The sequence below is a fragment of the Coturnix japonica genome, chromosome 17 (genome assembly GCF_054131305.1).
Source record: "Coturnix japonica strain WE chromosome 17, WE-NBRP24, whole genome shotgun sequence".
NCBI classification, from domain to species: domain Eukaryota; kingdom Metazoa; phylum Chordata; class Aves; order Galliformes; family Phasianidae; genus Coturnix; species Coturnix japonica.
The window spans coordinates 14805863-14823451 of NC_140679.1; the positions used below are offsets into that span (position 1 = coordinate 14805863).

At 49.9% G+C, this 17589-nt stretch overlaps 1 protein-coding gene across 1 annotated transcript in view; it reads left to right on the forward strand.

The window, feature by feature from the left end:
• Positions 1-310: 310 nt before the first annotated feature.
• GRIK3 (glutamate ionotropic receptor kainate type subunit 3) overlaps positions 311-17589 on the forward strand; it is a 65356-nt gene continuing 48077 nt past the window's right edge. The window contains exon 1 of the mRNA XM_015883756.3: positions 311-820. Within this exon, the coding sequence (XP_015739242.2) occupies positions 706-820 (115 nt within the window). The 5' untranslated portion in view covers positions 311-705. The remainder of the gene's footprint in view (positions 821-17589) is intronic.

Consider the following 17589-nt stretch of genomic DNA (forward strand, 5'->3'; position numbering starts at 1 on the left):
GGAGACAGAGGGGATGGGGGGATTTCTGGGAGCTCTGGGGGACACGGGGGACAGTGCGGAGCTTCAGGGACAGTGGCACCGTCAGGAGCTCTGGGAATAGAGGGAACACCATCATCCCCAGCACAGAGGGGCCGTTGGGGACATAGGGAGATTCCCAAGAGCTCTGGGCACCTCTACGAGCATCGGAGACACCTGGGACACCGCTCGGGGGCTATAGGGTGCCAGCATCCCTGCCACACGGGGACACAGCAGGGACACAGCAGGGACACTGAGGACAGCGGGACAACGGGGGTCAGGGAGAGAAGCAGCCGTCGGGGCGGGCCGTTCCCGCAGCCCCCCGGGGTGAGCGTGTCGGTGCGGGTGTGAGAGCGGGTGTGTGAGTGTGTGCGTGTGCGTGTGTGCACGCTCCACTCCGGGGCTTTGTGCGAGCCGAGCGCATCAGTGGTAGGAGGGGACAGAGCCGCTCCTGCGGGCGCACCGACAGCCCGGCTCCGCAGGTGCCGCCCGGTTCGGCACGGCTCGACACGGCACGGTTCGCTTTGGATCCTCACGGTTCGGCTGGGCACAGCTCGGCACGGCTCGGCTCGGAACGACGCGAGCACTACGATGTGCCATGGGCGGCCGCTCCGGCTGAGCCCCGGGCCGCAGCCCCCCGCCCCGCTGCCCCTGGGGCCGTAGGGCCGCGGCCCCGAGCCCTGCCCGACGATGACCCAGCCGTGGCCGGCGCTCCGCGGCTTGCTCTGGGAATACTGCGCGGCTCTCCTGCTCGGCGGCTTCTGGGGACACTGCTCGCATGGGATGCCGCATGTCATCCGGATAGGTGAGCGGAGTGCGGCGATGGGGGGGTACGATGCGCTGCCCCGCACGGGGACGGGATGCGAGGAGCGGGTTTGGAACCGGGGCGTCTTTGGACGGTGCCTGGAGGGAGACCGGAGCGGTGCGGGGCTGTGCGGTGTCAGGGGGAGATGGGCAAGGCGCTGGAACGGAAGGGGGATGATAAGAATGGTACGAGGAGCTTCGTGGTGCCCGGTGCGAGAAGGGATGCTGCGCTCCGGAGAGGGGGATGCTTTGCTTTGGAGAGCGGTGTGCTGTGCCCGCGGGATAAAGGGATGCTGTGCTTTCAAAGGGGGAGATGCTGTACCCCAAAGAAGGAGATGCCGTGCCCCAGAACGGGTAAAGGTTCTGTTCCTGGAGAAGGGGATGTTGTGCTTTTGAAGGGGGAAATGTTGTGCCCCGAAGAGGAGGATGCTGTGCCTCAAGAGTGGGCTGCCGTGCCCCAAGAAAAAGGGGATTCTGCACCACTGATAAGAGGATTTTGTGCTCTGGAGAAGGGGACGCTGTGCCCCAGAAGGGGGATGCCGTGCCGGTGCAGTGTGGCTGTGAGCTGAGTTGTGATCCTGCTGCAGGAGCAGCGTTGTTCGGAGGTGCTCTGAGCCCGGCCAGGAGCAGCCCTCGGCTCAGGATGGGCACGGGGTGCTGCCATGGGGCTGTGTAGGGCAGGCAGTGCCGGGAGCTGTGCTGAGCCCGCAGCCTGCAGGTGCTACGGCGCTGCGGGGGGCCGGGTGTTATTCATTAAATAGCTGAGGTCCTGGGGAAAATTAATTTTTAATGATGTTACATAAAGTAATTGCACAGATAACAGCTTGGGAAAGGGGCTATGATCTTTCTTTCTCTAATTAAACTAGATGCAGAAGTGTGTCGTGTAAAGAAAGTCTCTGATTCCCTGCTACATCCCATGCACTTGGCCATCAGTTCACATCCGCAGGGATTTACTGTGCGCTGATAACAGCGGTCAGGACAGGGTTAGTGCCTGCACGGGGTCCAAGAAGGAGAAACCAGTGAAAAATGAATAGATTTGTGGATATTTTTTTGTGTAAAAAAACACCCATAACAACGGGACTTGTTTATGCTGATCCGAATGCGCAGCAGCCATGGGAAAGGCAGAAAGACAAAAATGCCAGACCTGAAGGGCAGCTGAATGATTGCCACCTCCAGAAGGGCTGCGTGAGTGTATGGACCTGACATGGACCGGGGCTCGAGTCCTGCAGGGCACACACTGCTCTCCTATGAGCCATGTAGATGTGTCCTGTGTGTGCTGCAGCACCCCAAGCTGTGATGGGAAAGGCGGATGGGAGCTACCCCAAGAGCATCAGTGCTGCTCATGGGGGGTGTTTGGAGACAGGAGCATCCCAGGGGCAGCGTTCAGCTCCGTCGGATTTTCTAGGCAGGGCTCAAAGCAATCACACAAAGGGATCCGAGAGATTCCAGCAGGGAAACTGTGCCAGCCTTTCCCGAAATGCGATGGTTGGGTTGTGGCTCTGCTCCTCCTCACCGCAGGCACCGAGAGGAGCAATGCCAGCACTGAGGCTGCCCCAGGAGCAACACCAACCGTGCAGAGCTCTGTGCACCCCCATAAAGACCCATACAGCCCCATACAGCCCCATTGCTGCTCCATTACCTCCAGCCAGCTCAGCCCCTCGCTCAGCCCTCCCTCCTCTACTAAAATAGGAACAGAAGGGTCAGAAAGGAGCTGTAATGGGGCTGCAGGAAGATCCGCATTCACCTGTGCTCTCAGCTACAACTGGAATCATTCCGGCCTCTTTAGCTTGGGAAACTGTGGCTTCTCCCCCCCACCCCACCCCTGCATTCATTTATGCAGAGCTGCTCTGGCTTTCAAGTAATTATATTAATTATTAGGCGATGCCAAGAACTGGAGAATGCTTACATAAGTATTGTTTTAAAACCGAATATGAAAGCGGAGAAAACAGGTAACTTTCGCTAAGCTCCCCTGTTTGCCCACAAAGCTGACAATTAAATACAGCAGGGCTTTGGTTTCTTTCTAGGAGATATCCAGGAAAGGAAAAAGAAGAGCTAAAAGCTCTCCTGCTCTCACATGTGAAATATAAATATTTAATCCACACATCTAAACATAATCTACACAAATACACGTACAAAGGAAGCCGATCGCCGGGTTCTGTTGTTAATAGGTAAGAGCTGGGATCTGAAGCTTCCCCAGCAGCTGTTTAATTATGATGCAATGATAAATATTTGAAAACGCCGCAGCAGAAAACAGCCCAGCCATGTGTTCTGGGTGCTGCTGTGGCAATGGGTTGTCCCAGTGCAGGGATGGGTGGCCAAGGCTGGGAATGCAATGCTTCCCTTGGAGATGGCAGGGCTGGGTTGGCACTGGCTCTGTATGAGGCAACAGAGCCCATTCCCAAAGCATCATCAGGATCCACTCGGGATGACTGTGCCAAAGGGTGGCCCATTAGCAAGACGTACTGGCTGAGATGAATAGGAGATGGTGCAAGCTGCAGCGCAGGAGCACTCGGCACGGCCCTGCTGCTCGCATTGCTGGTGGCTGCTCCCATCTGCAGCACAGCCCTGCATGGGGACGGCAGCGGCTGCAGCATTGCAATGGTAGAGCCACCCCTACCCCATTCCCTGCCCTTTTCTTTGTGGACACATTGCATTTTTCTCTCTGGTTTTAGAAGCAACCACCCGCACCATTGGCTCTTGGCTCTACTCCTGGTTTTGTGTTTTCTTATATCTATCTATATATATATTTTTACTCTGGGATGAGAGAGCCCTGTGGTGCATGCAGCAGCAGTGCCTATGGGATGGGTGGGGATGGTGATGCTTTGGGAACGTGGGCTCCATTCCTCAGGGCTGTGTGCACCAGGGGAAGGGCTGCACAGCGACTGCATGCTGTGCAGAACAGACAATCAGAATCAGTGCAGAAGGAGGGAAAAAAAGAAGGAAAAAAAAACACCCCAAAAAAAGCATTGATTATTTTGTATAAATACACAGACAACAAATTCCGTGGATAATTACCCTCCTTTTGTGTGATTGGCTTTTTGGAGCCTCATTACGCCCGCCTGGAATTTAATTCTGCAATCACCTTCCCACACACATTGCAGGAGAAGTTGCCATTAGAAATAAGGCAGCGTTATGGGGAACTCAGACCTGGGGGGCACACAGAGCTCCTGGGCTCAGCACTGCACAGGGACCCCCCCCTCCAGGCTGTGTTGCTTTGAGGCTCTGCTGCTGCACGCTGCCTGCTGTCACTATAAGGCTTTGTGATCACCTTCGTGGATGTCCCTCCTGCAACCCCACCTGCATTTGCATGGCTGTACAGCCACTGCTTGAGCTCTGCACTGCACAGGGAGGTGTTGTGGGTCAGGAGATGCTCTGTGCCATCACGCAGAGCATCCCGGTGCTGTAAACTGGTGGTAAATGAATTCGGAATACATTTGAATAACAATGTTTTACCTCTTTCTGGCGGAATAGCCTAATTGTTTGATCTCGGCATCCTCGTGGGAGCACGGGGTGGGAAATTAAGATCAAACCGCACGGAGTAAAATAAAACGCAATCAAAAGGAAGGAGAAAAAGAAAGTAATCGACCCTGCTCCGTCATGGGGTGACATGGGATGAATAGAGCTGCACAGTGCCCAAAGTCACAGCAGTGAGTGGGACCTCAGTGGGGCAATGCATGGCCTGGGTCTGTGTTCACAGAAGGGTCTCATGGAGGAGCTTCCCTGCACCACTGCAGCCCAGCTCTGCGCTGTGGTTGTGCCATAGAGCTGCACGCTCACCACGCATTGCAGCCACAATTCTGCTCTACCACCAGCGGGTGCAAATCTACCTCTGCTACCTTCTGGATGCTCTTCTTAGTGAGAGCAAATGGAGGCTGATGCAAGGAAAAGATTTTCCTAAAGCCTTCAAGATGCAGTTGTGCACGGAACGATACCAAAAGCAAAACCTGCACGCCCTGTGATGCTGCTGGGATGCAGCAGTGCTCCCACCCGGCCCCGCAGCAGCAGAGGGCACTGGTTCCTCGCCATCTCCCACTGCTGGGGGTGAAGCAGCAGCTCTGGCCACCTCCTCCCCCCACCCAGTGCTGCTGCAGTGCTACACGGGGCAGTGCATCCCAAGGAGCTGCTACCGGAGTGCTTTGTGAGGACGAAGCTCCAACCAAACCCAGTGCTGCGCATCTGTCTGCAGCCCGTGTTAAAGCCTCCTAATCCAACGTAGAGCGTTTCTGAGCCTGTTTTGCGGCGCAATCTTTATTCCCTCTTTTTTGGTTATAGGATTAATGCGATGCCGTCTAGATTGTTTTCCTCTCCCTTTGCATGTTCTGAAGGTTCTGGGGAAGGCAGAGCACACAGAGAGCACAGAGAGGTGAAGGCTGAAGAGGGTGGGTGCAGTGAGGGCTGCAGTGAGGGCTGTGCAGGTGCTGCTGTTGGCAGTGGGACAATGTGCCACTGAGCACCACGGCTTCCATGCCCTTGAAAAGGGGGTGGTGAGGCAGGACTGCCTCATTTCAGATGGATGTAGCGTGGTGGGGCTGTGCACCACTACTGATGTTCACTACCAATAAAAGCAGTTAATGTGCTTGTTTTTAGCACTCATAATAAAGCCCCAAATAGGCTCAGACCATTACTAGAAGCAACAGCTCGCAGAGTGGGGCTTTGCTCCCAAAGAACAGCTCCATCCCACTGGAAGGAGCTTCCCTTCATGTACTGCATCTGCAGTGAGCACTGAGCATCACACAGCCATGGATGAGACCTCTCTGCTATGGAGATAACCAGCAGCACCCAGCTCTGATGCAGACATCGCTTCCCAGAGCCACGCAGGACTCAATCCACAGCATTGCTCTCAGTTTTGCCATATAAAAACCAATGAGCTCCAGAGTCAGAAAAGCATCCCCGTTTAGGAAATCTTTAAGCATACACATTAGACCAGCCAGCACCGAGGGAACAAAACAAAGCCTTTAAATTCCAGAAGTGTTCAGATGAATTCTTGCATTTGCACTTTGCTCATTGCTGGGAAGTGGGCACTAGGGAGCTCAGTACGGGGCATGCAGAGCTGATATAGAGAGCATTACAAAGGAGTGTGAAGGTGATGGATAGAAATGAGCCTTTCATTCTTCCCATCTGCAAACAGCAGCTTCAGGAGCATTTGCTGGTGCCAGTGCAGCAGTTCAGACCATTACGGTGCTTCAGGTGTCCAATAGGAAATGGGAAAAGGCCACTGCCTGCCTCACATCAGCCACTGGATGCTCATTGTTACCAGCTAATGATACCAGCATTAGCTGGTAACGATATCTGATTGCAAAGGAGGACTTTGAGGTGAGCAGGGCAGGGCTCTGAGCCCCCCAGGTGTGTGGGGACATCTGCATTCCTAAACCAACAGTGACAGTGCTGCAAAACCCAAATTGCATTAAAGATGGCTGTGGATGGTGAGAAACCAGTGAGAGCTGTGGGCGGCTTTGCTTTAATGAATAGATGGCTGTCATCTCCTCCTTATCTCCCAGGATGAAACAGTAAATAAAATCTGGTATAACCCACAAATTTAGCTGAGTTATGACTGTCTATTGGGACTGAAGTGTTAGACTGGGTGGTTGGTTTTGCAGTGAATGCAGAGCAATCAGATGTCAGTGATTCCAACAGCAGCGATCCCAGATCAAACCCTCTGCAGGTGGCTGAGCACAGCTCAGGTAACCCCAGCACAGCACAGGTTTGCTATGGATGAAGCAGTGGGTGCTGAGCACAGGACCCAGAGATGGGGTGGGCAGAGCTGCAGCACTGGGAGCTGCACCCAATGCCTGGCTTGCATTCTTACATCATATCATAGAATGGCTTGTGTTGGAAGGGACCTCAATGATCATCTCATTCCAACCCCATAACAGCTTAACAGGGGTGCTCTGCTCCATGCTGTGGGCTCCATGCTCCCTGCAGTCCCTCCCAGCTCAGGGTTCTCTGACCCTATGACCCTAAGGGTCCTCCTGGGGATACCCCACCACCCCAGGTTCTCCCTGCTCACCTTTCCATTCACCTGCACGAGACAGATCTATCATGTTTTCTCTTCCTTTCCTAACACTGCATTCCTAGCACAGCTGGTGATCTATGGAATAATCCATTTCATACATTGAAACAATCCATCAGCGGCGGATAATCAATCCAGCTCATGATTTTAAGTGTGCAAGAGTGTATGATGTGGACTTGTGTATATATTTTCACCCCGAATCGCACCGTATCGTTGTCAGACCAAATAAAGTCTGCCTTGCCATCTTCCTTTCCCAGTGACTTTTGTTTATGGCGTGTAAAAGAAAATCACAGCATTATATTACACCTTGTAAGTTTTACGGTGCTTGAGAGGTTTATGCAGTATGAATGTAAAGGGCAATGCAATAATGCAAAGGGCAGTGAGACATTTTTAAGCGCAGAAGGATACACAAGGAGCTGCAGAGATAAATCTGGGTGGATAATCATCCCAAAGTGTCTCTCCTATTTATGAGGTAAAAAGACATTCACTGCAAATCATGCTCCGGGTCACTCCTGCCCCACTCTCTGGCTCTGCTTTGCATTACAGGCAGCTCAATTGTTCCTAATGGTGCTCCTGACCTGGCACACATCCCAGCCCGTGCTGGTTCACCCTGAAGGATGCTGCAGCTCCCGGTGCTGACGGGGCACGTCGGGCTTGCCCAGCTCAAGGACTTGCATACAAGGATTGCTTTGTTGCCCTCTGTGAATCAGAAAGGGTTCATCCAGAGAATGAACCGTGGGAAGAAGCAGAAGGAATCCCAATTAGCCAGACTGCTGCTCACAGATATGTGGGGTGAGCTGGGTGCTGGCTGCTGTGACCCTGCTCTGAGCTGAGCCGGGTGCAGAGCTCTGGGCATTCAAGCAGTGATCTGTGCTGGGATAAACCCCACGGCACAGCACTGGATTGGATATTTCAATAGAGAATCTATGAAACTTGCTCAGGTTGGAATACTCAGAATGCAGAGTTCATAACTGCAAGCAGAGCTGAAGACAAAAAGCCATCGAAATCTCATTTGCTCTGTGAGCTCATGAGGACAGAAGCACCGTGACCCCTCCGGGTCTGATCCACCTCCATGTGCCTCCACTCCATCCAGAGCAACGCTGCTACAGCTCTAAGCCAGAACCGGGGCCCGTAAAAAGGAACTTCTTCATTTCAATTTCTGGTCTATAAATTCTTAAAGACTCACCCTTCATTTACAGGGAAAGAAAACCATTTTCTTCCCCATTTTACGCACTTTCCTTCTTAGGAATTTTTATTTCTGCTAGATCAGTTTTTGTCGTCTTTACTTTGAAGAGATTCAAAGTGAGTCCTTGGGCACTCAGCTCCAGGGTTTGGCTCATCGTGTTTGAATGGAAATGGGCTCTTAAATTTCTTTTCCTATTCACCTGCATCGCATGGAAAGAGTTGTTCACAAAGCGAGCTGCACCGTCTCGGATGGAGCTGCCATCATTTCACATTCACAAACAGCCCAACTTCACACAGCAGCACCTTCAATTAGCACAGAAGTCATAAATAAAAACATCAAATAGAAACAACCCTCTGCTCTTCTACCTGCAGCGATGTGTTTCAGCAGACAGGAGTGGTTCTGCACATACATACACTCATCTACCTTCCATTGACTTCATTTCTTCACACATTAACACAGCAGCAGTGACTTGAGGAAAATCATGTGTGGCCATTTGAGTTGTTGGATCCATCTCTTCCAATTAAGAGGAGAGCAAAGGCAGACTAAAATCTGCAACCCAACCTGATTTGCATGTCATTATGGTTACATTATGAACCTGCATTTAATTTTCATACTTTTTGGAGGCGATTCTCACCTGATTAACTTCCATTCCCTTTCTCTCTTTCCATATTCCTGCTTGGATCCAACACCCCCCACCCACCCCCAGCTCCCATTCATGCACAGCACTGGTTGGGACCCAGCTCTGAGTTCTGAGGGGGATGATGAGCACACAACCACATCTCCCAGCAGTGCCATATGTGGGTCTAGGCTGCATCACTGAGGTCACCCTGCGTGCTCACATGCCAATATGTGCCTTGTGAGTCCGTGGGAAAACCCATTTTGCTATGAAATATGGAAGTTTACACCAACAGGACCATTATTCGTAAATTGTTCTGACAGCTGCAGTTTGAGAGAAAGCACAGAGAAAGCGGAGCAATAAACCTCGCCATTGAGGGACTAGATCTGGGAGTCCTGCAAAGAATTCTTATCCCAGGATTATTTATGATCCCCGCAAAACAAAATGCATTTTTGCATTTCATTGCTAGAAAATGACATGGAAACACAATAGGGAACCAATGATTTTTCCTGTGTGACCGTGATACTTCACTCTAATGTTCATATATACGTTTCCGTGACCAGTTTAGCCACTGCTTTTGATTTATAGCTACAGTAATTACTTCTAAATAGTCGGGATGTTCTGGGGTTAACCACTGATTTCAGTCGGCAGAATGGAGGCACTGACAGTGATGGATTTCAAAGGGGATTGGCTGGCGGTGCATTGCTGTTTTTCCTCAGCATTGCTTTAATGGTGCTAACGGCCTCTAATGGGGAGCACGGATTATTTATGTTCTTCAGTAGGTCCTCATTAATTTCACAGTGTATTTGGTTGGAGATTCCCAATTTCTTGGTTTCTTAATTAGCGCTTCGGGTTCGACAATGCAGAGCAGTGGAAATGAATTCTGGATGTACAACGCGTTCCGAATCCCATTCAGAAGAAAGATGCTGCTAAGACTCCCTGTGCAGTCAGCACCTTGTCTGCTCAGAGCAACAACCCCAAGAGAAGGGATGGATGCAGGATCAGCATCATGCACGGTGGCACCCGCCTGGCACAGATGGGCACCGTCCATTGGGGAATACAAAGCCAGGAGGATTCCCTTGACCTGTGTTGGACCCTTAGGGGTCATTGATCCAAGGAGAAGGGCAGGAGGATGGGTGGTGGCATCTCTGGAGCTAATCCAGTCCCCAAGGGTGCTCCCAGCACCATGCATGCATCCCAGCACCCATCCACTGCTTCACAGGTGAGCTCCTCGTAGCAGCACTGAGAAAGCTACAGGAGGCTCAAGATCAATCTTAACAGGAAGGTGAAGCCAGTCCTGAATTACCTATCTCCATGGTTACTGGGCTGGCTACACCTGCTGGTTTTGGTGTGCTGCTCCAAACCCTTCAGGTGGAGGCAGGGGGTCCCAGTAACCCCATTGCATGTCCTTCCCTTCTGTTGCACCCCAGATATGAGCAACAGCCACCAGAACGTTCATCAGACATTACAATGTCAGCCACACATCAGCACAGGACTGACTGCATTTGGGATTGTAAGACGGCAATTTGTTAGAGCCGTGCTTCCTTTACAGACTTTCAAAGCCTTATTTTGAGAGAGGTATTTTTTGATCTTTTGCTGGCTCCCATTCTGCCCCATATCAGACTCCCTGCCTGGCTTTGAACAAATGACTTTGCTCTTCCACGCTTCCATTCTGTACTTGCCAAACAGGGCTAAGCCTACCCCATGCTGCCCTGGGCTGCAGTAATGGGGAGGGCTTTCAAGTGTGGGTATGGACATGGAAAGAGCTGAGAGAGACAGTGATGGTGGTCTGAAGCAGAGCAAAGAGGCAGAGCAGGCACAGCCCTACTGAACAGCACAGTCTGCAGCCTGAGACTCTCTCATTTGATTTGTTTGGAGGGGAAAAAAAGCACGTATCCTAAATACACTCAACTGCTTATTTATTTTTAAAGTTATTTATTGAAATCTAACAACTGTTTACTCAATATGGGACTGGAAAGCCTGAAAACATACTCTTAAGAATCCCTTGGTATTTAACTGATGTACAATAGTCTGTGCTATTACATCCCAATTATACAGCCCGATATTATAGCCTACTTGAGATGCGTAATTAGCAAAGAGAAGGCTCCCAGTGACCAGCTCTTGCTTGGGTCCATGCAGTGCTCTGCCCTGGTCATGGGCACAGGGAGAGCCCCTCTCACCAAAGGACTGCTCTGCCACTCACAAATAGGAAAATCCCAAGCCCTGTAATGTCTGAAGGAGGAAAAGCCCCTTGCAAACCTTGGGGTCCCTTCCAACCCAAGCCATCCTATGATTCTATGAAATCTGGGGATTGCTTCAAGGATGGGGTGTATTCATCTATTCCAGTGCTTTAATACAGCTCTTAATTGCAGGGCTGATGACTCTGATGGTTCTCAAACCGTGTCTGTCTCACCTGGAGGTGGAAATAAGTGCTCTGGGATCTGGGTGTGGAGGGAGGAGAAGTTCCAAATTGAAAGGGGGAACTGCAACATCCACTCACTCCTTTGCTGTTCCAACCTCTCTAAAATAATGTTTGGACTTCATGTATTGCTAATTACATACACTGCTGTTCTGTGCTACTTAATGCCAGCCAGTGATGGATGGTCTATAATCTTATATAAGAGAGAGCACATTTGTTTTCTAAGGGTAACTGCACACAATCTGTTATTGTATAACGCTGAATACTTTGCGGGTTGGTGCCTTTCAGCACTGAGCATAGAGCCAGGCCTCCCTGACAATAACCCCCATTAATCAGAGCCTCCCTGGGCTGCAGCATTGCAGACCACGATGTCTTCTTTGCATGTCTAAGCCGGCCGGGATCGTGCTCCGAAAAACCTCCCACCGTTCTTCCCTGCTTTTATTTTGCTTTACTTGCTTTAAATGGGAAAGCACCCTCCCGGTGCTGCTCTCATCATTTCAGTCGTGGCTCCAATTTGTCAGCATATCCACTGCTTTTAAATGAACAGCTTGAAGGGGTGGGGACAGCTGCAACTCACTGGGAGAACTTCACCAAGAGAGGGTTTGTCTCCTTTGGTTGGTACAAGAGCTGCTGAGTGCTCAAGGCTTGAATAAGTGCAGCCCTTTGTCCAGGTCCTGAGATGGATTTGGGGGAGAAGCTGTGGCCAAGTGGGGTCAACCTCTGCTCCTGGGTAGCTATAGGATAGAGGTGATGGCCTCAGCGAGGGCCAGGTTGGGTATTTCAGGAGCAATTTCTTCCCTGAAGATCAGTGGAGCTCTGACACAGTGGGTTGCTGTGACCTCATGCCATTGCACCAGCATCATTTCAGCTCTGTCTGTTCAATACTGCTTAGGAGGAGCAGCGCCTTCCTGCCCTGTGCCCACACGGCTCTCCCAGGTTTCGCCACCCATTGCAAGTTTTTGGGTGTCCTTTTTTTTCTTGCACGGTACATTTCAAATGCTTCATTGTCAAACTGCTTAAAAGCCCTTATTTATAAAATGCGTGCGTCTCTTTCAGCTTAACTGAAAAGGCATTAAAATAACTGCAGCTGTGGAAAGAATAATTACAGCGAGTTTTGTCAAGGACTCTCTTGTCTGATGTTGCCATCTGTGACATGGTGAATGCAAAGATCATTTTAAACATAGGCAGTTAATGCAGAGAATCATTTGGGAGCTTTCGATATTTATGGTAAATTATTGAACTTTACAGTTTGGTTTTATGGCCTCATTGTTCCGTGTAGGATGGAACTCTGCGCGGGTTCTGCACTTTGATTCTCATTTTGTGATGGAAAAGTAAACTGCTGCAGAGGTTACACTTTGCAGAAGGGGACATGGCACTGATAGGATTATATTCATGCTCTCCATCACCATCCTTGATGCTTTCTTAAGGATCTATAGAGAGGAATGTTGTTATTGACCACAGGTCGTAATAGACAGGCCTTCAAGCATGGGCAGCACCAGGAGTTTTGTGAACAATGTGTTTTCACATCCATTTTCTCCCCCATCTCTTAGCATTTTCTTTTTAAGGCTCTCACTATGAGGGTATTGCTGTGTTATGTCCTTCACCAACCCCATAACTGGCAGAGTAAGAGCAGTGAATAACTGAATGACAGAAAGAAGAGGAGAACTTGGCTTCCCCAGAGCTGGCGAATATCACAGCAGTGGTCAGCTCTTAGTGCAGGAATGGGGTGAGTGGGGCCGGATTGTGCCAATGGGGTGGAAACTTCCCCATCCCTGCACTGACGTCAGTTCCCATCTCACAGAGCAAAGATACCATCAGCTGTTGGTAACACAATGCTGCTCAAAGATGTGTCGTATGGGGAAATCCCTTCTCGGAAGACCAAAGAAGCCTGTGCCAGCAGCGTGTGCTCCTTTTGTCCATACGTTCCCTTTCTGTGCACATAAAGGCACAGATGGCTGAGCCCTGCAGGCGGGCGTGCAGCCGGGAGGACACGTGTGTGTGTGCATGTGAATGCACACTTGTCTAAGGGAGCGGGGGCACGCACAGCTCTGTAGTGTTGGTACCTCTGAAGGAAGAAGTGACACAATGCTGGGCTTTGCCATTGACCCAGCCATCCATTTTCCTTGGTACAACTACAGCATGAAGGTGTGTAATGAGGTCCTCGTGCACAGGGCAGCCCACGTGCATCTGACATTGCAAAACTCATTCACCAAGGCCTTGGTGATGTGGTCTTCCTTGGGCCCAAAGACCAGAGAGTAAGAGCAACTCTGTGCTCTCCCATCCCCATCACTGGCTCTGCCTTTGGGTCTACCAACAGACAGCCTGACCTGAGATATTTCCACTCTGAACATAGTTCTGTAGATGAAAACAAGAGGAAATGGGGCAACCCATTGGGATCAGGCAGCTCTGGGATATGCACTGAAATGCCATGGGGCCAAAGCATCCTGCATGACATCCATCCAAATGCAATGGGAGATGGGCCCAGGGGCTGCACTCAGTGCCAGCAGTCCTTACACTCTTTGACTTCTTTACCTCAAGCCACCATCCTCGTTAACTGAAATTAACATTCATACTGCCAGATCTATTGGGACATGCCTTCCAGACTCACAGACATTTCTGTTATGGTCAGGATTAATCACAAGGGATAATTAGAGTATTAAATGAAATAATTAGAACATTATGACTCTAATAACCAAATTCATGGATATTAGCTCCTGAGAGAAGACAAATATGGGAACCGTGCAAGTTCTGATGGATGCCTCCAGCTGCACTTCTTTCTCTTTGCATTTTCAATTCCAGCACTCCCAAACACTGGCCACGCTGCAGGAAACTTCATTGCAAGGCTGGAGGGGTTGCAAGAAGCATTGACGGAGCAGCAATGCTTTGTAGCACCAATGTATGTGGGCTCCTGCCTGTGTTCTGTGTATGGCAAGGAAGAAATGAATGCTTAGAAGTATTATGCAATTGCAAATAGGGGAAGCCATGCATTCTGTGAGGCCACACAGCAGTGCATGCAGCGGGTGCACTGGGCCTTAAAATGCAAGGGAGTTTACAGCACAGAAAGAGCATTTTCATCACCTCAAGATGCATGAACTGCCAGCAATGGGCACGCAGAGCCACACACACTGAGCTGCCCCCAGCTCTGCACTCCATCCCCTGCACAGAGAACACGTGGCAGCACTTTGAGTCTTGAATTCCTTCACAATACGCAGCGATAAGAAAAATTCTGCGTCATTCCAACAAAGCAGTCAAAATCCAGTTGCAAATGCTGCGCTGTTTATTGATAGCTCCATAATACAGGCGAGCTAGGTTGCCAGACAGCTGCATTTCCTGGCATTTAAAAAGAATTCACTGTAATGTATTGTAATACATTAGCATAATAATTGGTAAGCATTCGCAGATGAATAGTTTACTGACTGATAGATTTTGTACAGAAACTGTGAAGGTTACGTGGAGGGTGAAAACATTTCACTGTGTCAATGAACATACTTAATTTTTCTGGAAGTGCTATTTAAATTGTGCAGCGCTGGGGCATTAGCATAACAAAGACATAATGCATGAGGCTGTGCTGTAATGGGGAACGCTGCTGCCCCGTGGTCCCTTCATTGGGTGACCCTTAAAGGAATGGGTTGGGGCTGCTCGTACCAGTGCAGGGATGGTTGCTCCCTGTGTGTGCTCACTGCGAGGGTGGGCAGCTTACAGTGAGTATATGGGATTTGGTGGACCACAAGTGATGCAGATGAAGCTTTTCCTTGTTTTCTGCATTTATCATAGAACCAGAGAATGGTTTGGGTTGGAAGGGACCCTTAGGGGTTGCTTGGGGGCCCACAGCCTGCAATGCACAGATACCCACAGCTCCATCAGTGCTCAGAGCCCCATCCTTTGATCTGGGGGGGAACCAACCCTTCTCAGTGCAGCCCATTCCTCAGTGCCCTCATTGTAAACAACTTCTCCCTTACATCCAGTCTAAATCTCCAGTCTCCATCCAGTCTCTATCAGTCATGTCTGTGTTTTACTGAACTTCCATCACAGCTCAGGACACGATGCCACCTCCACCTGGCAAGTTTTGCCTTGCTGCTTTACATTTGCTCCCAATGACACCCTTGCATCACTTGGCACCAACAGCCCTCACTGTGTCCCTGATGTCACTGAGCCTTCATCCTTGTTGGTCTGAAGCAGGACACCAACTTTGCCACTATCTCGGAGGAAGCAGAGAAGTGGACAGAAAGTGGCAGAGCTGAATCTTCTGGGCAGAAAGCTTTTTTCTTTTGCAAGCATTTCAAGCCAGATTCTTGCTTGCCATTATATATGTTAATTCCATTGTTGTTTGGAATGAATTGGGGAAAACAGATGTGAGGAGGAATGCGATGTTCCTGCGGATGAGAAGACAAAGCTTTTATCTCTGCCGTGACCAAATGGAGAAGATCAGAGGGACATGGAAGCTTTGCTGGTGGAGGGATCCCCAGTCTCTGGACCACACGGCCGACATTCATCTCTACATCAGGAATGTGTTTTAAAATTAAATCAAAGGAGCTTTTTGTCCGAGCGACAAACCCAAAATACCTCCTTTCAGCACAATTATCTGCCCCGTGGTTTGGACCAGAAATGTACACATTTCACACATCTCAAGCTTTCATCTCAACAGCAAACTCTGGGGTTCAATGCGTTTCTTCCAGGACTGATGGAAGGATGAATCAAACCTCATTTGTGGAGATCTTTAATCTTCGATGGCATCTGTGCTTTTGCTTTTCAGAAGGTTCCTATGCACAGAGAGGGGAGGTCCAAGCAGGTTTGTGCCTACCTTTGGATCTAGTAACGCATCTTCCTATGGCTTTTTCTACCAGAGTAGCATGATGTTTGCAGGATGGACACTGCAGATTAAGAAAAGCTTCCCAAAGGTAAAAGCTTTTCATCACCAGAAGGGATGCTCCAGTTAAGAATAGAGATCCTAAGGACTATGGGTGAAGAAATCCACTGATGGGATGTCCCCATAGACAGACAGACAAGCAGAGTTCTTCCTGACGCATCCCCACCAGAAGAAGAGTCAACACAGCTCCTGCTCCTGTGATTTCAGCCCTTTGGGGTTAACCTCATGCTTGCTGCTGCTGGCTGTACACAAACATGACCCGCCTGGCACTCCTCATCTAATTGGTAACAAGGAAATTGAAATGCAATTTATGGTAACAGATTTCTTCCTGCTTTACAGTTGCAACGTGTTTCATTAACACTTCCACAGCAATTTGCACTATTAGGGAGACATTTGCTTCACGTGAGAAGAGAGAAAATTGAACAATATGGAGAGTAATTATGGGGTCAGTGTGCTACATGTAAGTCTTGCTGCTATGCTGAGGGCTCCCAGCATGGAAAGCTGCATGGAAAGCTGCAGGAATTGCTGCAGGAATTGCATTGTTGCTCGCTTACAGTGTCCCTGTGCTCTCCAGGAGCTGAGGAGCAGAGTGAGCCCTGCTGTTTTCAGGAAGGTTTTGGATGCACTGATTCCTAAAAGGTTATTGTCAAAAGGAGGACTTTGTCAGCTCAGCACATAGACCCACTCCTCTGCTCAGTGGTAGATCTCTCCTGAGCTGGAACAACCCCACATAGAGCTTTGTACACCTTCCTGGACCCACATCTACGGTACCTCAGGACATGGTTTAGTTGTGGGCTCATAATGTTAAGCCGAGAGTTGCGCCTGATGATCCTAAGGGTCTCTTCCAACCTAAATAACCTTCAATATACTTAAGTCTACTTCATCCTACACCCTGTATGTTAAGAGCACCAAGAAGGGGGCATCCCATGGCGAGATGCTCTGTGAACCCAACATCAGCAGTGCTCCTAAACACAGCTCTTTGACTCATGAAGTCAGCTAAACATGAGGTCTATGGTACCCAGAGGGCTGGGATTGATGGGAGCACCCGAGCACCCAGTGAGCAGCCACCAAAGCCAAAGGAGCAGCAGAAGGACCTGTGCACAACAGCTCTGCTAATGCAGCTCTGCTGCCCTCCTGCAGCCCAGGGTGCACCGAGCTCCTACAACTTGAAAGGGAACAGCGCCACAAAACACCAAACACTCATCAATTTTTACTTCTGCCGCTTTAAAAGGTATCTATTATTTATTTCTGCTCAGATATATTTGATAATTAGCAGGAAAAAGAGAAAGCGAGCAGCAGATGGGGACATTCCTGGGGAAAATTTGGGTGCTGAATATTTCATAAAGTACAAACGTAACTTTCAGCCCTTCGCTTCAGATCGAGGGCGGTTTGCAGCTAATCGGCGGAGCTGCAAATTAAAAACAAAAGAGAAATGGCTATTTGCCTAACAAATAAAGTGTGCTTTATTAAAAAACATCAGTTCTGAAGCAGTCACGAGGACTACGTGGAGATTGGCTTTAATGCTTCGTGCCAGACTGTGGTGCCTTTCCTGATGGCGAGTGGCTTTGGAGCTCTGCAGCAGGCCTGGCTTCGTTGCATGCATCCAAAGCAGGGGCTGCAAGCAGCTCTTAGGGGAAAAGCCCACAACTACAGCATCACCTTGATCCTGTGC